The sequence below is a fragment of the Alternaria hordeiaustralica genome (assembly GCF_023758085.1).
Source record: "Alternaria hordeiaustralica strain BMP 2776 chromosome Unknown scaffold_17, whole genome shotgun sequence".
NCBI lineage: Eukaryota > Fungi > Ascomycota > Dothideomycetes > Pleosporales > Pleosporaceae > Alternaria > Alternaria hordeiaustralica.
Window position 1 is genome coordinate 677,858 of NW_026056789.1, and position 23,257 is coordinate 701,114.

At 54.5% G+C, this 23,257-nt stretch overlaps 7 protein-coding genes across 7 annotated transcripts; 5 read left to right on the top strand and 2 right to left on the bottom strand.

Annotated features, from left to right (window-relative positions):
• Positions 1-1,332: 1,332 nt before the first annotated feature.
• J4E84_007737 (uncharacterized protein) lies at positions 1,333-2,871 on the bottom strand (the record flags this gene model as incomplete). Its single annotated transcript, XM_049390317.1, has 1 exon — positions 1,333-2,871. The coding sequence occupies one exon, from the start codon at positions 2,869-2,871 to the stop codon at positions 1,333-1,335; it is 1,539 nt and encodes a 512-aa protein (XP_049242170.1).
• An 840-nt stretch (positions 2,872-3,711) lies between these two features.
• J4E84_007738 (uncharacterized protein) lies at positions 3,712-4,708 on the top strand (the record flags this gene model as incomplete). Its single annotated transcript, XM_049390318.1, has 2 exons — positions 3,712-3,716; positions 3,799-4,708. The coding sequence occupies 2 exons, from the start codon at positions 3,712-3,714 to the stop codon at positions 4,706-4,708; spliced, it is 915 nt and encodes a 304-aa protein (XP_049242171.1).
• An 882-nt stretch (positions 4,709-5,590) lies between these two features.
• ALV1 (5-aminolevulinate synthase, mitochondrial) lies at positions 5,591-7,535 on the top strand (the record flags this gene model as incomplete). Its single annotated transcript, XM_049390319.1, has 2 exons — positions 5,591-5,930; positions 6,010-7,535. 2 exons carry the CDS (start codon positions 5,591-5,593, stop codon positions 7,533-7,535), a joined length of 1,866 nt encoding a protein of 621 aa, XP_049242172.1.
• Positions 7,536-8,317: 782 nt separating this feature from the next.
• Positions 8,318-12,948, top strand: J4E84_007740 (uncharacterized protein; the record flags this gene model as incomplete). Its single annotated transcript, XM_049390320.1, has 2 exons — positions 8,318-8,326; positions 8,470-12,948. The coding sequence occupies 2 exons, from the start codon at positions 8,318-8,320 to the stop codon at positions 12,946-12,948; spliced, it is 4,488 nt and encodes a 1,495-aa protein (XP_049242173.1).
• A 738-nt stretch (positions 12,949-13,686) lies between these two features.
• Positions 13,687-15,165, top strand: J4E84_007741 (uncharacterized protein; the record flags this gene model as incomplete). Its single annotated transcript, XM_049390321.1, has 2 exons — positions 13,687-13,691; positions 13,773-15,165. The coding sequence occupies 2 exons, from the start codon at positions 13,687-13,689 to the stop codon at positions 15,163-15,165; spliced, it is 1,398 nt and encodes a 465-aa protein (XP_049242174.1).
• A 1,111-nt stretch (positions 15,166-16,276) lies between these two features.
• J4E84_007742 (uncharacterized protein) lies at positions 16,277-18,255 on the top strand (the record flags this gene model as incomplete). The annotated part of the gene is made up of 2 exons (XM_049390322.1): positions 16,277-16,280; positions 16,562-18,255. The coding sequence occupies 2 exons, from the start codon at positions 16,277-16,279 to the stop codon at positions 18,253-18,255; spliced, it is 1,698 nt and encodes a 565-aa protein (XP_049242175.1).
• A 2,750-nt stretch (positions 18,256-21,005) lies between these two features.
• On the bottom strand, positions 21,006-22,819 carry J4E84_007743 (uncharacterized protein; the record flags this gene model as incomplete). The annotated part of the gene is made up of 2 exons (XM_049390323.1): positions 21,006-22,746; positions 22,812-22,819. 2 exons carry the CDS (start codon positions 22,817-22,819, stop codon positions 21,006-21,008), a joined length of 1,749 nt encoding a protein of 582 aa, XP_049242176.1.
• Between the last annotated feature and the right edge of the window lie 438 nt (positions 22,820-23,257).

Here is a 23,257-nt window from a genome sequence, read left to right on the forward strand (position 1 = left end):
CATTCTAACGTTTTCGCGAGCAACGCCTCCAGGTGCTTTAGGGCAAAACAAGTATAGTTCAGTAGCCTATATTCCTCATCTAGTATTGACACTTGAGAGCGGAGTTCGGACGTTACCCGGTGCCAGACAGCCGTACCAGACATGCGATGAGGCGTTTGAGGCTGCCGAGTGCCGTCCGTCGATAATGCCATGGAGGCGCGCGCTGCGGGTTCCCAGCGAGCTGCACGCACATATGCGAGATGAGTTGGTGATTACGTTCGCCAAGCAGGCACATGGCGGCTGTCATCCAGTGAGATGTTGATGAAGGAGAACGCGTCGAACGCGTCGTGAGCTGAGGTGCAGCCATTCGCAGGTAGGGCTGCAAACTCCGTAGGCAGGGGTCTCGCTACGTGCCCATGCATAAGCTGCCGCAGCGTGCATAAAGACCCTCCGCAAGGGCGCTCCTCACATAACAACGTGCAGCCCACTGAGCCTCAGCCCGTAGTCCGCCCGCAAGGTCCAAGCCTCCAACTACGTTATCTGTAAGATCTTTCATTTTTCTTCAGCTCCCCGAGGCGGAGGGATATGTAGTCTGGATCGAAGCAAAAAGTTCATCATCGCGTTGCCCGAAAGGGAGCGATGATGTGACTGGCACGGCATCTCCTGTAACCGATGCTCATCAGATCTGCAAGCAGCCGTGCGCGTTGCCGACGATCCAGTTCTGAGCGAATCTTCGCGTGGGAATCACTTCCGTGCTTCCTGACGTTAGCACTAGCGATTCGAGCTATCGGCTTACCTCCTGTCACTAGTTTCACGACACCCTCAGACAGTTCTCACAGCTGCAATTCTTCAGACTCACAGATTTGACGTTTGTCTGCTCGCGCCTCATTGTCGAGGCATCGCATCGTCATCTGTTTCACATAGGTCGTCGCACAGATCCTACTCGGAGTTTTGGCATGGTAGCCTGGAGGTCTGCACGTGGTTCCAAAACTATAGTGGGTCCCGTAAGATTGGCAATACATGCAAAAAGCTTCCAGGTTGAGGCGCAGGCACCTCCGCGAGTTACAAGATCCAGCTGCGATGTCCATCTTCCAATACACACAACTAGGTTTTGACAAGAAAGGAGTGATGGACACGGTAGCATGCAGATTCGGGGTAGTGGGAACGCATCGATGCTGGATGCGCTGTGGGAAGTCGACGCTATCAGTGTACAACACATTGCATCACATCGTTTATTCCTGGTTCAGATCGATCGAAGATGCAAACGGCTTCAGAATACCGTTTTAACCGAAGGCTCCTACCAACTTGCCAGCTGTAGCGAGCTGCGCATACAGTACGTGCTCAACGGTGTGTTCATCCGTCCACCAGACAACAGCTGTCAACTGCTCCGAATCCCGCTGCCACACCGCCCTCCTCGCTCTGATCACCTTTGGTGCGGAGTAGATATCCAGCCTCCCAGTTCTCGAGGATCTCGCCCTTGTTTCCATCACCATTTCCGTCTCTCCAGAGGCACACACCGTACACCCCAAGCTCGCAAATCACGCCACCCCTCTGCAACTCACCGTTCCGGAGAATGGCGTTTGTCAGTGGAGGTGGCTCGATCATCTCCATTAGGATGTATGCCGGCCAATGAGTCTCGGGCAGCTTCTGCAGAAATGGTGGGATGGCTTTCCGGTAAATGTTGTTTCCTCCTCCTTCTCGCTGAGGTTTCAGCACATACTTTGTAGCCGAAGAGGCGTCTGTCGCAAGCTTCTTCGCTTCCTCGCCAGCCTCGCTGTTGTCGAGCGGGTAGATCGGCGCAAACGTCTCCAGTACGCGCGCGGCGACCTTTTCTTCGGGTAGGAAGCGCTTGAGGTGCGGTGAATGCGGTGTAGCAAGCACTTGTTGAACCTTCTTGCATCCCGCAAGCTGGGTTAAGACGCTTGGGCACTTGATAGCACGGCTCTTTTCGAGATGAGTGCGGGCGTTCCAGTCTTCGTCCTTTGAGTAATCATCTGGTGAGTACCCTGCTCGAAAGTAAATTGTCGTCACCTCGTACGACGTCGACGGAGAGTTTGGTGGTGTGTAGACCAGTGTACGGTCTGTGTCGAGCTGAGTGTGAGACAGTGTCTCTCCGAAAGGTAGTCGGAAGGAGCGCACTCCATTATCTTCAAGCAGGGCGTATTCGAGATGTCTCTGATCAAACACATTTCTCTCTGGGTTCTGCACCACGAACAACACACATAGGGGACGCTTGGTGCGCGAAGTCCCGTACGCCTTGTGTGCTGTAGCGAGGCCCTTTGCCAAGGAAGAAGCTGACTGGCTCTGTCGCAAAGCTTCTTGCTTGATAATAGATGATGTTGAATCTGGGTAAGCGTCGATGGTGAGCAGGTACTTGTGTAACGCAGAAACTTGAGCCGATAGTCCGCCAAAAGACGAAGCAATGGTATTGAACTCGACCTGTTTTAAGCCGGACGTGGGATTTGACTGCGAAGGGTCTTGGTGTACCATGTAGTCTGAGCGGAAGAGTCCCAATGAGAGGTCCTGCACGTAGCCTTCTTTCTTCACCTCTAGATGGGTTTGCCATAACTTTGCAACAAAGTAGTCAACATGGACAAGCTCCTCCACAATGCTCTTCAACCATGTTTCGTCCCTGGCAATGGCTGAGTACAACTCGTTGTAAGCCTGTTGTATTGAAAGCCCTTCCTCGAAGCAGGATCGCGGGAATAAGCTTGGAAACAAGGTGACTGGTGCTGTGCTTGCGAGTACACCAGACGGATCCTGTGATGGCTGGACGAATGACGGAGCCGGGCGGACCGCTAAGCCATGAGCAATCGACCAGTCCTTGAGATTGGATAGCAGATACTGCTCCTCCTGTTGAGACAGCTCTGGCGGATATTCGGTGAGCGACATTGAATTTACGGTGGCTGAGTTGTTTCGGTGTCGTTAGAAGAGTAGATCGCTCAGGTAAGAGAGAGACTTACAAATGCTGTCGGCGCTAGAGCGATTGCCTCATCCTGCCCCGCCGAAGCCCGAGGCGCACCAAAGGACCCTGGTCGCGCATTTCAAAGCACATATTTGGCAGCTTTTCGACGTGACAGCAATCATTGCTAACAATCTTCACCGTCAAATGTGATGGCCTTGGTGATGCTTGCCCCTCGTCGCGTGATCAAGTGACCGCGCGCACTTGCCTAGACGGGTGCCCCACCTTCTACGCGGCGTCCAATCCGCGACTGCTGTAGCAAACATCTCGCATCTCTCGCCATCACCAAACATCAAACACGGCAGCCACCTGGCTCTCACATCCAGCGCTATCAAACATGGACGACTATGCTCACCTACTCAGATGGCAGAACGTGGCAGGAGGCGACCAGATCATAGACTTGCCTGACGAGGACGACCTACAAGAGGATGATAATTCCGGGCTGGGGGATGCTGCTGAGGAGGATTCTCGATCAGTCGATAATGAGGATGAGAACGCAGTTGAAGAACCGAGCAAGCGGACCAAGTTGAGTGAGGACAAGATTGTCGACATTATCAACGAGCGAATTACGTTCTTCACAAATGCCTGGAGACCGAACAAGGGTGTTGCTCGCGGCGAGGAGGTGGACTACGACCCAGTTGCTATGTGGACTGAAGCGGAGGCGAGAGGAGAGCGAGAAGCCCTGGTGGAAAAGTACGAGACAGAGCATGCCTATTACAAGTCAAGACTGGATGGACTGTGCGACCAGATCGTTAAATTTCCAGGAAGCAATGCGGTAAGCAATAACACCCTGACGGTAGATATGACGTCTTCACTAACGGTGACATACTGCAGGAGCAAGTACGGCGACAATGTAGCAACCTCGAGGTCACGGTCGACTCCATGGAATTTGCAGCCTGGTTACGCGACATCTACAAGCTGGAACCTGTTGACGACAGCGATGAAGAGCAGATACCCGACGATCAAGACACCGCGATGCGCGACCAACCGAATCTACCACGAAGCACATCAGCTCTTCAAGCAGAGGCGTCGAATGAGATTATCGATTTGGGTTCACCCCCAGATTCGTCAGACATCGAAGATGGATATGCATTGCCATCGGGAATCAATATCGGTGCTGAAGCTGATCCAGTAGAACACCAGCTCGAAGACTTGACGCGATCATCGACACGAGACTCAGTCATCGCTGACAGCGTAGAGCCAATCATGTATGCGCACCCAGGGCTTCTTGAGCCAGACGGCTTGTCCACCCGTAAACCTATCAACCATGGAGATGAGCCTGAGAACGCCTCGATCGCTACAGTTCGCCGCTGGAAATGGGAAGATCTGATCGAGCATCTTGACCGCAAGCGCGTGGTCTCTAAAGTCATCCAAGAAATGAAGTTCAACGACCGCGAAGTCATCCGTAATCGAATTCGACTTGTTGGAAAGATCAATCTTATCAAAGAGATCCGGGCGTGCATCGGCATGTTATACAGAAGAGAAACCAAACTGCAGGGCGTCCTTCCTCGAGATATGCCAAAAATTCTTACGTTCACGAAACTGTTCCTGTCTTGGTGGTTCTGTAGCAACTACTCCCGAGAACCCGATGCATCTAAGAAAGATCTTGAAGAGCTCAGAAATTGTATGGATAGCGGGGCCGCTGAGACAAGCACATTTTACGACTATGTGTATACGATTATGGGGACGACGTTCAGCGAAAAGGCTCTGCAGCATCCTGACCAACCATCTCAGGCCGAGATCATCGAGATCTCCGACGATGACTGAACCAGCGGCATCTTCTGTCAAGATCTGTTCTCCAGAAAGGGCCGTTTTGCAGGAAGAAGGTCTAGGCCTCAGGTCTGATAGGCTGCTTACAGAGTATGAAATGTTGGCTCAAGCAAAGATGCCGAAGAGTGGGATTATCGAACCACGTGCGGCGTATTTCGGCAAGACTTTCCAGTTCCGCACTGTACGCTAAGCACGACCATGACTGAGTGCAGGCCGAGGTATGCAGACGAAAGTTTTGGAGAGACGTACTATCCAGGCCTATGGATTGCAGATCCTCTTGGAATCGTAGAGATCAACCTCACGAAATGGGACGGTGGCGGCTCCGAGTTAGGGTAGAGGCCAGGTCGCCGGGCAAAAGGCGGGGTACGCTAAGACCACAGACTACATCTGAGTAGTTGAAGTTGAGATGTTGTACGATTGAGTTGGAACACGACCAGGTTTCTGCAATGAGATGAACAAAGGTGGCAACTTGATGCAAAGCGTGGAATCGTATTAGAGGTATCGTGGAGGGGCTGAGAGGCGGCATTGCGGGTGCTGTCGAGATACAGCGTGAGCCAGACCCAGGACCCCTCCCAGACGCAGTGCGAACTATGGAACTATCCGAGTAATTACTCTCCGGAGTACCGTACCGCTGATGAGGATGGCGTCGGCAGCTCTGCAAGCTAATATAGGTGGGCCAATCATGACGAGTGCATTTGATGCCGACGCCCGGCATGCTAGATTCCGCGCTATTACCGCATGTAATTCATGTAGTCGCATCTTTGACACATTTTCCAACCATCTTTCTCTCTCGCACTCTTCCTCACCTCGCCTTACACCCAATCCACCCAAACATCTACAACACACCCGAAAACCACCCACGCCGCGCATTTGACCAACATGGAGGCTCTTTTGCGCCAGTCGAAGTCCATGTGCCCGTTCTTACACAAGACGTCACCCGCCACGCTCCGCTCCCTCTCTACCACGACCACGGCGGCTGCCCGCCAGGAGGTTTCCCCCGGCGCTGGAAGCATGTCCAACCTCCAGGTCATCGCTCGCCGCTGCCCCATCATGGGCAAGGCGCTTGCCGTCCAGAGCTCCCGCAATGGCAACAACGCTCTTGCCGGCGCTTTCGGCGGTGTGCGTGCTTACCACACCCGCGTGAACCGCGCCAGGCTACACACAACGGCGTCCAAGGAAGCCCAGGCTGTGGATCTTGAGAGCCTAAGGGGCAAGCAGGGTACGAATATCCCACGAAGCCGAGAGACCGCGTCTTGGAGGTAGCAGAAAATGTCGAACTGTAGGCTAACATCGTCCAGGACCACCATTCCCGCACGCAGCCCTGAAGCCTGCGAACACTAAGCCCTCGAATGTCGCATCCGCATCCGCCCCGCAAGCCGCTACGTTCGATTACGAAGGCTTCTACCACAATGAGCTGGACAAGAAGCACAAGGACAAGTCGTACCGCTACTTCAACAACATCAACCGCCTGGCCAAGGAGTTCCCGCGCGCCCACAAGGAGTCGCCAGAGGACAAGGTGACGGTTTGGTGCTCCAACGACTACCTCGGCATGGGCCGCAACCCGCACGTCCTCAAGTCGATGCACGAGACCCTGGACAACTACGGAGCCGGCGCCGGAGGTACCAGGAACATCTCCGGACACAACCAGCACGCTGTAGCATTGGAAGACACGGTCGCGAAGCTTCACTCCAAGGAGGCTGCGCTTGTCTTTTCATCCTGCTATGTAGCCAACGATGCGACGCTTGCGACTCTCGGAAGCAAGCTGCCCAATTGCGTCATCCTCTCGGACAGCCTGAACCACGCATCTATGATCCAAGGCATCCGCCATTCGGGCGCGAAGAAGATGGTCTTCAAGCACAACGATCTCGCAGATCTGGAGGCGAAGCTGCAATCAATTCCTTCCGAATACCCCAAGATTATCGCATTCGAGAGTGTGTACAGCATGTGCGGCTCGATTGGTCCCATTGAAGGCATCTGTGATCTCGCTGAAAAGTACGGAGCCATCACCTTTTTGGACGAAGTCCATGCCGTAGGCATGTACGGACCACACGGCGCTGGTGTTGCTGAGCATCTCGACTTCGAAGCCCACAAGGCAGGCAGACCCCAAGGCACCGTTCAGGACCGCGTAGACATCATCACTGGCACTCTCGGAAAAGCATACGGCTGCGTTGGTGGCTACATTGCTGGCTCTACCAAACTCGTCGACACCATTCGCTCGCTCGCTCCTGGCTTCATCTTCACTACTTCGCTCCCGCCCGCGACCATGGCAGGTGCCAAGACCGCCATCGAATACCAGGCCAACTACCAGGGCGATCGACGCCTGCAGCAACTGCACACTCGTGCAGTCAAGGATGCATTGAACGAAAAGAACATTCCCGTTATCCCGAACCCTAGCCACATCATTCCGGTCCTTGTTGGAAACGCCGAGGTAGCCAGGAAGGCGTCCGACATGCTTATGGAAGACTGGGGCATCTACGTCCAGGCCATCAACTACCCTACCGTTCCTGTCGGCCAAGAGCGCCTGCGCATTACGCCTACCCCAGGCCACATCCGTGAGTACCGCGACCACCTGGTTGAGGCCGTCGACGCTGTCTGGAACCAGCTGGGCATCAAGCGCACAAGTGAATGGGCTGCCGAGGGCGGTTTCATCGGCGTCGGTGAGGCTGGCAAGGAGGAGGTCGCTCCTCTCTGGACGGACGAACAGCTCGGTCTGACTGACGTTATTAACGAGATGAAGTCTGGCCAGGGTGCGACCGGAATTCTCGAGGCTGTGCTTGAGAATGAGCGCAAGGCTACAGCTCAGGCCGTTGCTGCTGCGGCTTAGATATCTCGATCAAGCAATGTCTGGGAAGGTCTGGTCGCTCGTTTTGTTATTTGAGACCTATGTAGTTGGACGACGCGTTGACAGCGCAGCGAAATTTATTCATTATTCGTCTGCGCAAGTACATCGTCATTATGCATATTGCCGTGATGCTTAAGTCTCGTATATTTCTATGGTGCTTAGAATTAATACGCCGTAATATCATAGACTCATAAACAGGATTGTGCGACCAATTGTTGCCTATTGTAGTCTGAAGTGAGGGTGAAAACGTGTCTTGCTATTGTCTGGTGGAGGACGGATGGGGAATGCACGGTTGCAGCCTTGGGTTCACGTCAGCCATTGCGCTAGTAGAGCTCCCAGGGTTTGAGCCTCACGAAATCGAGACACGCTCCATCATCAACCCGCGCCCGCCCCAACGCGACTCCCCGATTTGGCGCTGCCAACTCTGCATCAACTTGCCGCCTCATCCAGTCCTTACACTAATTGTCGACTGCGGCGCGCGCCTATCCATCACCGACACCCCGGCCCAATCGCGAGCCAGCGCCGCATGCTCTCCACACATTGCATCGACTCTCTTTTCGCGCCGGTCTCTCGATCGTAAGAGGGTGCCATCATGCCTCCTCCACCCAAGCGCAAGCGGGGCGACCGCACCTACTCCCAGGACGACGACCGCAGCGGACGACCGTCGCCGCATCGCCCCCAAAACCTCGGACTCTCGCACGGCCAGCAGCAGCAAGCCAACAGCCCGCGCGGCGGCGGTGGTGGCAGGCGTGGGAGCAGAAACAATGGACGCGGTGGCAACTCGAGTGTTCCGCAAAGTCCAAATGTCTCACACCCATCGCCGACTGCCATGTCTCCACCCGCAAACACATTCCCATTGAGTCGGCAACCTCAGGCCGCACCATCCACTCCTGCGCCGGCGCCCACTCCGTCACAGCCCTCGACGCCTTCTACACCGCGCGAGGTGCCAGCCAGCAATGAGTTCCTGACACCAGACCGCGTCGCTCACTGGAATGGCCAGGCACGCGACGCTGTGGTGACGGCTGCTGTGGCTGCACAGGGTGCAGGCGACAGACTCACCCTCTCGGTCATATTCACTGAAATTATCGAGGCGTCTATGCACCAGCTGCTAGACGCTGGTGAACTGGGATCCATAGTACGCGACATCACCTCCGCCCCAGCTGACGACCAGCTCGACCCAGTCTCGACGTTTCTCGACACGCTGAGCACGCTCAGCACGCTTACGCAGGATGAAAGCAAAGACGCGCCCGTACGGCAAATGCTTGTCGCAACCGACATCGAGCCCGCGCGCATGCGAGCCGAGCTGGAGAACGACCTCTTAAAGTCCCTAGGCCTCGTCCGTGACAGCTTCTCCAAGATGGCCGTTCGCAAAGCAACCCACGCCCTGTACCGACAGTCCAACTACAACCTCCTCCGCGAAGAGACCGAGGGCTACTCCAAGCTCATGACCGAGTACTTCACCACCGTGAACAACGAACCGCCTACACAAGAAGTCGTCGCCGAGACCTGGCAACGGGTGAATGCCTTCATCGGCGCATTCGATCTAGACATTGGAAGAGTCCTCGACGTGACACTGGATGTGTTTGCAAACCTTCTTGTCAAGCACGGCAGGTTCTTCGTCAAGCTGTTGCGAACGAGCGCATGGTGGCCCGAGCTACGTGGTTTCGACAACATTACCTGGGACGAGGCCGAAGTACCCACACTTCCTCAATGGGCACGACCCGATGCGAAACAGTGGTACTACACCGACGAAGAGAAGGATGAACAATCACGGCTACGAGAGTCGCGCGATCGCAAATTCTGGCAGCGTGTTGGCGAGTTGGGTGACAGGGCAGGCATCCAGGCCTACTTTGAGCTTGGAAGCCGTCGTATCACTGCGAACAACCGGCAGCCGGACCAAACATTACCCGCAGAGGGCGCGACGCTGTCGAATCAGCAGGCAGCTCGGAAATGGGCCGACGAGTGGATGGAGCAGACCAAGACACTCCCTCCCTCCGGAAACAGCATCGCCGCTCAACTGCTTGGCTTCAAGCTTCAGTTCTACGCATCCGATGTCCGCGATGCCTCCGACGAACTCCCCGAGAACCTCATGTATCTGATTGCGCTTCTGATCAAGATTGGCTTCATTTCCATGCTGGATCTCTACCCACATTTGTATCCTCTGGAGGAAGATATGGCTGCCCACAAGGATAAGCTCCTCAAGGCCAAGAAAGAGAAGGAAGACAGTGAACGAGGTGCAGTCGCCAACGCGCTGACAATGGCCGGCGCACTGCCCGACGAGACCCCCGGCCCGCCAGCTGTTTCTCGTCTTAGAGATGCTGAGAGCAGGTCCAAGTCGGATACTGCACGAACCACGCCTACCAAGTCTGACGAGCCCACCGATAAGAAGAAGGCCCTACCCGAGCCCAAGGACCAGAAATTTACCCTCTTGAAGAGTTTACTGTGCATCGGCGCACTACCGGAAGCTCTGTTCATCCTAGGACGGCATCCTTGGATGCTCGACGTTTACCCCGAGCTGCTGGACCTCATCTTCCGTCTAGCGCACCACTCTCTGAGTAAGGTTTACGAGGAATCCAGGCCAGCCGTAGCCGAAGAAACCGTCATCGCTACCAAGGGTGCTGGCAACCGGGGTATTATGAGGCCAAGCGATTACGTTCCTCGACGAACTCTACGATGGGCCAAGCCCGACAAGAAAGACCAAGATGGAGGAATCGATTACAAATTCTATTGGGAAGACTGGGTCGACAGCGTTCCCGTGTGCCAAGAGGTAGACGATGTGATCAAGCTCTGCACCAGCCTCCTAGGTTTGGTGGGACCAGAGTGTGGTAAGGACAGTGTCCTCCTGACCAAGATCATACGCATCGGAAAGAAGAACCTAGCGGACAACCCCTCCGAAGTGAATCGAAAGCGATGGGTAGACTTTTCAGCAACCTTCATTGCACCCGCAATCACCTTCACCGGTAGGAATCCTGGAGTCATCAATGAGGCTTGGGATCTGTTCAGACATTTCGATACAGCCACTCGGTATACCATCTATCAGCAGTGGTTCAACGGAATGCTCAAGCCAGTGATCAAGACAGCTTTCAAGCAAGTCGAAGTCGAAACCAGGAAGACCCTGAGTCGCGTTTCCGCCACCAACACTAAAGAGTACGGTCGTAAGATTGCCAAGATCTCGTATGCCAGCCCCGGAATCGTCTTCAGGACCACAGTCAAGCAGTTGGTCAACTACCCCAACATGATCACTGCTTTGGTAGAGTGCAGCAGGTATCTTACCTTACTTGGATACGACGTCCTGACCTGGACGCTGGTTACATACCTTTTGAGCCCTGATAAAGAGTCAAATCAGGAAGATGGTATGCTGTCTGCACCGTGGCTGAAGAACATTGCTACCTTCGTCGGCAAAGCTTACGCAAGATACAACTTGATGGATCCTGTTCCGATCCTGCAGCTCACGACACACCAACTTCTGAACGCCCAAGGCGAGCTGTACATGTTGGACGTTCTCGAGCAGATGGTCAAGTCCATGGGTGGCATCAGCCTTAGCGGATCCGTCTCGGAGTCGATGGCTCTGGCGCTTTGTGCAGGCCCTGCGCTCCGCACTTTCACCTTGCAGTATCGCCTAGCCGACAACCGTACCCAGGCTGCTCCGTCCGCAAGGCGTCTGGTCAGGTGTCTAAAAGAGACGGGTCTAGGACCGCAAATCCTCATCGCACTTGCGCAGCACGTTGAGGCGTACATTCACCGCAACGACCAGCTCGACGTACCCGACAAGCCTGTACTCTTCACCGTCGACAAGTTGCGCTCCGACATGCTCCAGTATATGGAGCTCCTCCGAACATACCTCCCTGTGGACGACTTTGACGCTGTTTTCCCTTCTCTAGTAGAGATGATAGCGGACTACCACATCGCGCCAGATGTCGCTTTTACCATCGCTCGTACGAGCATAGCAGCCAAGGCTAATGCCTTCCGGGTTGAGCAACGCTCGAAGTTAGTCCTCGATGCGCAGACGAATGGCGACATTGCCATGAGTGGTGTGGAAGAGGCGCCAGCCGTAAACGGAGAGCAAGAGGCATCGAAACCAGCCGAAGACGTGGAAATGAAAGACTCCGCCGCGCCCGCAGAGTCTACTGGTGCTACTTCGGATAAGCTATCTTTGGCCGATGTACCAAACGCGGAGATTGAAGGTCTTGCGAGCCAGCTCAAACAACAGCTACCCGACGCCTTCGGCGACTACCCTTGCCTGTCCTATTACGTCACCTTCTGGCAGTTGTCTCTGCCAGACGTTGTCGCTGATGCTGAGAGCATCAAGCAGCTATACAAGGAGTCGATCGAAAACTTGGAGCGACAGTTGCCCGCTCCTGTTCCCGAGCGCCGCGGCTACCGACCTAACGTGCCCAAAGCTGATTCCGAAGCAACGAAGGGTATCAAGGAGAACATTGCCAGGCTTAAGGAAGAACAACAAACTGTCACCAAGAACCACGCTGCGACGCAGGATAGTCTCCGCGTTGAGTTGCGCCGATGGTTCGAGGGTATTCCAATGATGGGTCCGCAGTGTGATCTCCTGCACAACGCTCTGCTCCAGGATTGCTTCATTCCTCGCAGTCGCATATCTCAAGAAGACGCACAGTATGCGTTCTCTATGCTCATTTTCATGCACAGCTCAGGCGTGCCGGGATTCCGCATGAGCAGGTTACTGGATATGCTCTTCAACGCCAACAGACTTACGTCCATCATCAGCATGTACACCGAAGCAGAGTCCTCATCTTTCGGCCGTTTCCTCGGTGGCATCCTGCGTGAGCTGCAAGTCTGGCAAGAGAACAAAGATGATGCTTTTGTCAAGCGCGCCCAAGGTTCAGAGAAGAACCTTCCTGGCTTCGGCAGGGGCTACGATGGTGAACGGAACCCGACAAGCTTCTTCACGTACGATCAGTTTTGCATGGTCTTGTTTAAGTGGCATAAGGCACTCGCAGCTGCGCTCAAGACATGCCTGGAGAGCGGTGACTATATGCAGATGCGTAATGCTATCAACGTCCTTCACGCACTGGGTACCAATTTCCCTAGAGTGAAGAGTTTGGGCACAGAGCTGAAGGAGACGGTTGCTCACTTGAAGGAGGCAGAGGAGAGGCAGGATCTTAAGAGAGCTTTGGAATCTGTTCTTGGTCCCATCCTCAAAGGAGAGAAGCTTTGGCAGGAGGACCATGTCTTCCGCAACGTGAGTTCATCTCCATCGACACGTCCACGACAGCGAGCTAATACGCCTCAGGTACCGGCGCCCCCTGGACTTCCGACAAATGGGAGTGAGAAGTCGACTGCGGAGAAGGGTAAGACTCCACAGCCACAGGACACGAAGCTCGACGCATCTGCGCCTGCCTTTAAGCCAAAGCCCGAAACGTAAGTTGACAAATTGCGCCCACATTACCAACGGTGAAACTGATCGACGTCTTCCAGAAACGGTACTCCACTACGCGAATCAAACGACAGGTCGAAGCATGATAGCACAACACCTGCGCCTTCGAGAGACAGAGAACCATTCAGGCCAACGCCAAAAGCCTCCGACAGTAGGCCTTCCACGCCATCACAACCGGAGACAGGTTCTGGCAGGCCTCCAATCAAGGGCCCTCCGATGCATCCATCGTCTGTTCCGCTGCGACCAGATAACAGAAACACGCCTGGTCACAACACCCCAGTCGGTAGAACGCACGCACTGCCAACACGACCAGACTCGCAACCGAGGACACGACCATCGGAACGCCCCATGGTCGACCGTACGCCAGAGGCCGCGCATGGTCGATATGACAGTCGGGGACCCCCAGCCGAATATGGCCGACTAGATCGTACGGCAGATGCTGCACGTCAGCGTGAGGCGTCACCAGGTCGGCGCGGTGGGCGACCGCTACCTGGTGGCAGAACACCCGAGAGGATGCCTCCAGCGGCCGATCATCGCGAATGGTCTGGCAGAGAACGCGATTACGATTACGATGAGCGGGCTATGCGAGCACCTCCGCGAGATGGGCGAGCGCCTGCGGTACGACCGCCCACATGGGATCCAAGAGACCCTTACGATGCGCGGGATTCACGTGAGCGTTCTGATCCCCGAGGTTATCCTGCACCTGCAGCAACGGAGCCTCGCAGGATGCCGTCTACTTCATCATTGGCCAACGAATACCGCCGAGATGGTCCTCCAGTCAACGCCCCGTATGCTGCGGAACAAAACGATAGATCTTCGCGACTCCCACCGGTGCCAGCCGCAGCCAAAGAAGAACCTACAGTCAACCCAGCGCGTGCTGCCTTGATCAATCAAGCAGAGCATGGCAGGCATGGTCCACCGAGGCCTGACCGCGACAACCGTGGCGAGCGAGATTCTCGTTTGAACTCGCCGCGTCATAGCGATGATAGACGTGGTGATGATCGTCGAGTCGACGATCGCCCGCCTCCTGGATATCATGGTCGGAATGATGCGCCACGGGATCCTCGGGATGAGCGTCCTCAGATGCCACCCTCTAGTGGGCGAAACCACCGTGAGGATCCGGGAGCCAGTGCTCCAACCGGTCCGCGTGGTGGTCGCAACGAAGCCGTTGCAACATCCCGGGCTTCGCGGGAGATGTTCCAGCCTACACCTGGACCACGGGCACAAGACCCCAATTATGGCCGGCTGAACCAGCCTGCAGAGCCGGCGCCCCCGCCATCTGGCCCACGCAGCGATCGAACATCGCAGCCTTCAACACCGAGTGCACCCACCGGCCCCGCAGCATCACTACCAGCAGGTATCCATCCTAGTAGGCTGGCACACATCGAGGGCAGAGCACCAAGCGGGCCACCTCTTCAGACCAACATGCCGAATGCTCCAAGCGGTCCGCGTAACGGAGGTCGCGCTCCTCAAGGTCCTATCCCGTCATCACCAGTCGGTCCGCGCCCTCCCACAGGTCCCGGAGGACCTAGGAATGCCGGTAACCCACTACGAGCCATCAACAACGTATTGACTGGAAACGCACCTGCCGATCGATCAAGCGAACGCAATGCACCTCATTCCAACCCTCCGGTGCGTGGTCGCGGTGCTACTCGCGCCAACGGCCCAATGGACGGATCAGACATGACGAGCCCAATGCCACCGCCCTCGCTTGATTCAACGCCCAACCAGCACCCGAGGAGCAGTCGAAATGAAGATGTACCGAGCAGGATGGAGGGTGCTCTACAAGAAGAAGGTCGTTCAGAATCTCGCAGTCATCGACACCGATCAGGCCGCGAGCGCTCACCCGATCGATCTGGACGCCATCCCGAAGAGCGAAGCAGCCGCACTGCCCCTTCTGAGCGCGCAGAGGGCGAGCGTGGCTCCGACCGCGGCCGCGAGAAACACGGCAGCAACCGAGAAAGTAGCCGTCGCGAGCGCGGCGAACGAGACGGCGAACCAAGATCAGGACGTGAGCCTCGCGAAAGCAGCAGACGCGAGCGTGGCTCCCGTGACGACGGACGCTCTTCAGGAGCCAGGGAAGAAGGACGCTCGGATCGGAGGAGCCGTGGTGGCGGCGGAGGAAGCAGTCAGGGCGATGAAGCACGCAAGAGGGGTCGCGATCCCCAGGATCAAGCCCATGGAGATACCAAGAGGAGACGTTAGACGCGCCCTACTATTTCAGCATCAGCACTTACGAGTTTGGCGTGGATGAGGAGGGGACTCGACACTTGAAACCAACAACTTCATCAACAACAACTTCTTTCAAGAACAACTCAACTTCACATTTTTCTTCTTCTGTCCTTTTTTCTTTTCATTGTAATTCTTCGCCATTTGGGGCCCAACAGGGAGAGAAATTGTGCATTGCGCGGCGTTTTGCTTGTTTGTCATATTGCCATGCCTGTCTGCTCTGCCTGCCCATTACAGAAGGGCGGTTTTAAGGCATTTTACGATACCCCGAGGACGAAACAAACCTTTCTTGGTTCTCGAGCGCATTACAGAAAAAACGGATGAGCGGAAGATTTGCATCATTTGGGAGTTTTGTTTTCTTGGTAGCTGGAATGGTATTTTGGCTATCATTGTTTCTGGTATCTTTTGACTTTTCGTTGTTTGTAACATCATCATGCTAAAGAAGGGGAGAGGAGGTAGAGAGCGAGGATTTGCGGATATGAGTATAGATGTTGAGTGATCGCTGCTAGTCAATGGACGTGGAAGACATTTTGAACATTCTCTTTCACAGGTCCGATATCCGTGACAAGCAAAACACCCATCGACATCTTCTATCGACACGTTCCTTCCTCCGCGGACTACAGATCCGCCATCTCACATACATACAAGCGAGGCTCGTTTACTGATTTACCCGCCTCCACACCTCAATGTAAAATGCTTCAGTACCCTGCTCTCCTGCATGTACTGTGGAGACTCCGCGGCTCTGGAACGGGCGGTAATTCTGCCGTCCGCTTGCGGGTGTGGGGCGATGGCGGCTCATCTTTCCTGAAGGATCGGATGTAGAATCGATGTGGAAGGTGAGGGATGAGTATTTATGTAAGGGGAGGTACTTAGGTAGGGGTGCTGCGTTGAAGCGGCGTTCGGCGGGTATAGGCCGTGTGGTATACATTGGAGGTGCGTTTGGGGGTCTTGTAGGTTTCTTTGACTTCTGATCACTGGGGTAGAAGAGGGTTAGAGCTTGTATGGATAATTTGGATGTGCATGATGCAGAAGGGTTGCTGAAATGAGCTGGTGTGCGTTGTGGGACGACATGGGGATGCATGTATAGATGGGTATATAAGGTAGCTCGCCTGGGAAAGAAGAGGTGAATTGGTCAGGGCCAAATTGTAGCGAAGATGGTGTCTTCATTCGTTCAACTGCTCGTTAGCACTTGTGCGGCAGCAGGAGTCTCAGCTATACACATCACCGCACCACTGAACCAAACGTACGACTACATCATCGTCGGAGGAGGCACATCCGGCCTCACAGTCGCAAACAGACTAACAGAGAACGGAAAACGTGAGTCGTAATCCCCCACATCAGCCCCATACCCTCTCTTCCTAACATCACACAGACACCGTCCTCGTAATCGAATACGGCAACCTCGTCAACGACCCAAGCATCCTCATCCCAGCCAACACCCTAAGCTTCGCTCCAACCCCAGAGCGCTATTTCAACTTCACCCCCGTCCCCAATCCTGGCCTCAACAATGACACCACGAGCCCTCTCGCAGCCGCCATAGTAGGTGGTAGCAGTGCCGTAAACGGCATGTTCTTCGACCGCGGCAGCGAAGCCGACTACGATGCATGGGAAGCCCTCGGGAACAAAGGTTGGGGCTTCAAAGACCTGCTTCCTTATTTTAAGAAGTCCGTGACTTTCACGCCACCGAGTGAGGACGTAGCGGAGAAGTACAATTATACGTGGGACGTGGATGCGGCGTATGGCGGACATGGCGAAATCCAGGTTTCATTCCCGCCATACCAGTTCCCCGGGCAAAACCGGTTATGGGATGCGTGGAAAGAGATTGGTGTGGAGAAGCCGAAGGAAGCTGCAGCTGCGAATGCGATTGGTAGTATTATGGCGCCGAGTGCGTTGGATCCCGTGTTGAGGACGAGGAGTTATGCAAGGACGGCGCATTATGAACCGTATGCGAAGAGGGGGAATTATCATCTTTTGACGGGGTATCAGGCGACTGAGATTTTGTTCAAGGAGGGTGGTGAGTTGGAGGCTGAGGGCGTGAGTATGGTGAAGGTGGGAGGCGCGGAGAAGAGCGTTGTGAGGGCGAGGAAGGAGGTCATCGTTGCGGCAGGTGCGATCTGGACTCCGTGGTTATTGCAACGCAGCGGTGTTGGTCCAAAGAGTGTTCTTGAAGGGGCTGGCATTGCGGTCAAGAAGCATCTACCTGGTGTAGGTGCAAATTTTCAAGACCATCCTTTTGGAGGCAGTGTCTGGAACTGGACGACCAACCCATACTTTCCCACCGCTGGGGCTCTAGCGACCAACCAGACCTTCTACGCCGAAGCCGAGAAAGAGTACATTCAGTCGCGCGAAGGTCCTCTTACAACATCGCGAGGCAACCAAGCTGCTTTCTTACCCCTCAAAACCGTCGATCCAGAAGGTTGGCAAACACTCGTCGATGCTGTCGCGGCTCAAGACCCAACTCCCTACCTCCCAGCTCAATACGATGAAACGCTCATAGCAGGCGCCAAAGCCATACACAACATCACCGCCGAATATCTCGCACGCGACGAAGCTGCAGCCTTTGAATTCACCTTTGCAGAAGGTCCCATAGGAAACGCTGCGATCATGCGCCCATTGAGTCGCGGTACCGTAAACATCGATCCATCTAATCCCTCATCTGGCCCACTGGTCGACTGGCGCACCTTTTCCAATCCCCTGGACATCAAGTTCGCCGTGCAAATGGTACGCTTCTCGCGGCGCTTCAACACTCTCTCCTCTTTCGCTGGTCTCGGCGCCGTTGAACTTTCGCCTGGATCCAATGTTACTAGCGATGCTGCGATCGAAAGGTATCTGCGCAGTACGATGGATCCTACGTTCGTTCATATGGCGGGTACGGCGTCGATGCTTCCGGAAGAACTTGGCGGTGTCGTGGGAACGGATTTGAAGGTTTATGCCGTTGGGAAGTTGAGTGTGGTTGATGCTAGTATTGTGCCGTATCTGCCGGCGACGCATCTTTGTACGACGGTTTATGCTATTGCAGAGAAGGCGGCTGATGCTATTAAGGCGAGGACGGGGTGGGATGAATAGAGGTGATAGCGTGTTGCATGAGCCGAGTAACCAGAACAGTCGCTCCGTTTGCTCCAGTAATAGTCTTCGCTCCGAGCGTGGACCGGGTAGCAGACATAAAAAAAGAGTGCAGCAATTTTCTTCATATGCCGGACATCCTTAGAGGATGTGAATTATTTCACGGTCTTCGTGTACATCCTCGCCTATCAGGAACGTTTTCCAGTCCGCACCCCCGACAAGCATCAAGCCTATCCTGCGGTATTCTTGTTTATCGGCGTTGAGCTGAGTCAAAACAAGGGCTGCTATATTACAGTCCCCATGAAGACCTGGCTCCACGAGGCAGGGTACACACCAGCATTCATACTCGTCGTATGGAGATTTACGGGGACCAAACGGCTTACTACGAGTAAATTCGGCTTTCGGATAGCTGTGGGCGTTGATTCGACGATCCTGATATCGTCTTAACACATCCTCGTGGACCTTTACAGAATCAAGGAAAGCACATCCAACGCAGGACCTCGTAAGTGTGTCGAATGTATAAACGCGCAGACAATCTTTTTCCCTATCATACCCACGGCGGATAGTCTGCTTCCATCTTGGTCCAAACGGTGCCAGAGTTATCTGCCGCATCTTGGTACAGATAGACAGTTTAGCGAATTTGATGTAGCCGAAAGTTGCGGGAGTTCCTGGTAGATGAAAGACTTCCACGTTGACAATCTGTAACCCTTCTTCTGGAGAGCGATCTGAGCGAGGTTCGTGGAAGTCCACACACATACCGTGTGCGGAGGCCCAGGACCAAGTCGGCGCAAGGTAATCAGGGAACTTCTCTGTAATGGACCTTGGACCGTTTTTTTGGAACATAACATTCCGCGATGTAACGTACCAGCATAATCCGAACTGAAGATCTTCTCGCCATAAGCCAGTCACATAGGTGAGATCGTAGTTCTGCTGCATAAGACTTGCCAAGCCTGCGACTGCAAGTAGCTTATCGCTGTCAACACTCAATACCCTTCGACTGTAGTCTTTAGCCATTTCGTACCATACGTCGAAGTGATTGCGTCGTACCGAAGATGAGAAAGGCGGTGGCTTGTTGAATATGTCTGGATGTCTTACTATCAACCGCATTGCTTGGTTAGTTGCGTGATATATGCCCTTACTGGCTTCTTCCTGATCTTCTAACGAGCTCAGTGTGTCCATACATGGATGGGACTCGCGTGCAAAGGTCGTTACGCAAGACCATTCGACTGATTTAGACTTGAAAGTCAATGAACGTCCTGACAACACCTCTTCTTGGAGAATCCATCCTCTTGTTTGTAGAAAACCGGGACGGTACTGATTCAAATCTTGGATCGATATGTATCTTCGTAGATATATGCTGTCCCGCTTCAGAGTCATTCGAACATTACACGATTTGTTGTGTCGGGCGTCGCGTTTAGAGAAGAGTCCTGCGTCTGTATCTGGACCCCTATCTGCGAATATGGTTAAGGTCGACTGCCGATATATGCTTCCCATCATAGCCATCTCCTTTCCCACGTCTTCAGAATCATCTTGGATGATACACAAAGCGTCTATCCATAGGTAGCGATACCCAAGCGCCCTGGTAACCTGGAAAGCGTGTCTAAAGGTTCTGGGCATTGCACCATCGACTGGTAACTTTTGTTTGAACTGTTCGTATAGACCACAGCCTCTAGTGCAAAGTAGTTTCGTTCCTTGGCCCCAGCAATAACTTAATGTTAAGTACTCTGCTCGCATTCCCATCGTTTCCGTGAGACGAGCTTGGCCATCGGGTTCGATTTCGATCACCCTTGTCGGCATTAATGGTGGAGTTTGCGACAAAACTTCCTTGTTGCAAATGCTATGTTTCTTCTGACAGTCTCGAATCCATGTCTTTACTAAATCCATGTTATAGTCAGAACCTGTGTGGCTGTCGACGGCTGAACCAATTGGACTATGTTGCTCTTTAGAGCGCGACGAGAGAACGCAGGAGACATCAAGCATAGTGCTTATATCGTCTGCATCCCATGTTAGCCAGGCTCATGACACATGCTTATATGACATACCAGAGATAGGGTTATATATCCTGAGTGAAGCTAACTGTTTACCACAATGCAGCTTCATTATGTACGCCCCTTCAATCGGCGACTCAAATTCCTTATGCCACGTACTCTCCGCTACCTCGACAAAGACAGGTGCGACTTCGTGGTCGCTATCGCAATGCATACCAACAGACCCGGTGTCTTGAAACAAGTGGAGCCAGAACATGGCACATACTCGACACCCTTGACCTGCTGAGAGTTCCAGTGCTTTTCGTGAAGGTTGATGTACGCTTATAAGTTTTGTTTCCCAGTTGTATTTGTATACAGGCTCTGGGCATGTTGACCAAGCGGCAGCATCTTGCGCGTCGAGCTCCTCTGCGGGTATGAACACGAGGTCTTGACAAAAGTGGCACAGCATAGCGTACGTCGATGCTGAACAACAGGCGCACAAATGATGACGGGAAATGTCTCGATTGTGAGGTGAAGGAACGGCGTAGAACAACATCTATGCTGTGCGGGGAAGGAACCAAGCGGGGCTGTGTAGACAAGAGCAGGCAGCCACAACAAACATCAGCCTCAGGAGCCATTGCACCTTCCAAAACCTTCATGCAGCATCGCCAATCAATTGTGCCTTTCGTTTGCCTCCTGAGGCCGTAGAATCTATAGGGTATCATATCCATCAATCATCGACTTGACCGTATCACATCCCACGCACTGCAACCTGCCATTCCGCGCCTATTCCTGACCCCAAGTATCATCATCCCCAATCTCGCCCACAATCTCCACGCCCTGCTCCTCCTGAAAAGCAACCTGCTTATTCTTCCCCCTCTTCTTCTTCCCCTTCCCATTCTCCTTATTCGCGCCGTCACCAATCGGATTTCCATCCTGATCAACACCAGCAAGTTCCCTCTGGCGTTTCCTCTCCTGTGCTTCCGCTTTCGCCTTGGCGATTTTCTCCGCATACTCTGCTTCCTCTGCCGCCATTTCGCGCTTGATCCTGTCCGTGTCGGCGAAAGAGGCCTCGGTCTTTTCCGATTTCTGTAGGAACGTATTCCAGCCATCGCCGTTGATCTCGCAGCGGCCTTGGAGAGCGGCGCGGATGTCGTCGGGGTTGTCGCGTTCTTCGCGGGTGAATTTGGTTTTGATGGAGCGGCGGGTGAAGCCGGGGAACATTTGGGATATCATCTGGAAATCGGTGCCGAAGGACCTGAGGCCCTCGTAGAACAGGTTCGTGAGGTCCGTGGTCCATCGTCGTCCTTGGCCGGGCAGGAGGAACTCGTTGGGGAAGCGCTTGTTGTTCTTCATGAAGCTGCGGGTTGTGAGGCGTGCGGTGATGTCTTGGTCTTCAACGACGGTCATGTCGCTAATGAGACGGTCTGCGTCGCCCTCTCGGTCGATAAATACAGTGGTGGGATCCATTTCCATCTCGCCTGCTGCGTTCACACGAAACCTGGGTCCCGGTTCAACCTGTGAAACCGCCAGCTCTGCTCCTGCTTCTGCCAAAAGTCTGTCTTGTTTTTCTTGCTCTGCTTTCGAAGGGATGTCCTTGTTGTCTTCTTCTCTTCGACGTTGCTTAACAGCATCCCAATCAATGGTACGCATTTGCTTTTCCCGTGAGGACAGCTTTCCAACGCGAAGGTCCCGGGCTGCTAAAGTATCCATATAGGTTTCGTTGGGGTCAATCGTCTGGTCTTCGGCATCGGATGGTGTGGGCTCTCGTGGCGGTCGCCCCTTCCGTTTCTTCTCCCTGACTGCGCCTTCTTCGCCTTCAACTCCATCGACCTCTTCGCCCTCTGGAGTGGCCCTTCTCCTCCTCTTTGCTTTGGGCTTGCGACGCACGGCTGCTGCTACAATCTCATCAGCTATGCGGCCGACTTCAGTTTCTGGGCCTTCGACGACCTCGCTGCTCAGAGCCCCCTTGGTCTTTCTTGGCTTCCTGGCTTTCTTTGCTGGCGCTGGAGCTTCCTCGCCATCTTGTGTAGCGGGTTCGGTGGCCTTCTTTCTTGCACGGGGCTTGGCGGCAGCTCGCTTCCGGGTGGGCTGAGCCTCTTCTTCGTCTTCCCCTTCTTGTTCGACGTGTTCTGCATCTGGATCTGCTGCAGCGGCCCTCTTCTTGCGTGGTTGGCGAGGCTTTCGAGTCGGCGCAGCAGCCGCAGCCTCTTCTTCGCCCTCTGGAGGGTGGTTCACCGCTGCCCATGGAAGCTTCCTCCTCTTTCGCGGTTGTGGAAGGGCCTGGGAATCTGCAGCAGGGGCTGATACGTTCGGATCGGCAGTCTGTTCGCCGGCGTTGTTCGCTGGTGCCGGCGCATCGACAGCGGCCGTAGCTTCGACCTCTGGCTGTGGTTGTGCAGCTACTCCGTTTTCTCGTTGTACCGACTGTGACGGACCCGTGGTATCTTCTCCATTTGTAGTAACTGCTTGACTCGCAGGTGTACCCAGCTGTACGGGTGGTTCTATACGGCGCCGCTTAGGTGACCTGCCGCCATCGCCTGCATCTTCCAAGTATTGGGTAGTGAGACCCCGGTCTGTCGAAGGCTGTACAGCGACATGGGGCTCCTTCTCGGCTTGTGTCTGGGTGTCTGTATTGGTAGGCGCTGGAGTAGGCAGTGGCTGGGTGGGGTTCGGGGTCGGTTGCGGAGGCGCTGTGGAAGACTCGGCTGTACGGGGGACAGCTTGGGGAGTAGTCGCTGTGGTAGGTTCTTGGGTCGCGGCTGGTGTAGGTAGCTCGGCGGTAGTCGGAGGCTCAGTCGCCGGCGCATTCGAGGGTTCTGGTTCGGCCTGTGAAGTTTGCGATTCGGCAGGCGCAGAAGGTGTAGGAGTGGGTGCAGCAGCAGCGGCAGGTCGTCGTCGTGCGGCTTTGGGTGCGAACTTTTTGCCCGTTGTATTCTCTGACTATGGCTTAGCAGAGTCGGCGCCGTTGCATGGGACGACTCACTATTAATAAAAGAACTAAAGGTCGCCGCCGCAGGTTTAGGCGCAGGCGCAGA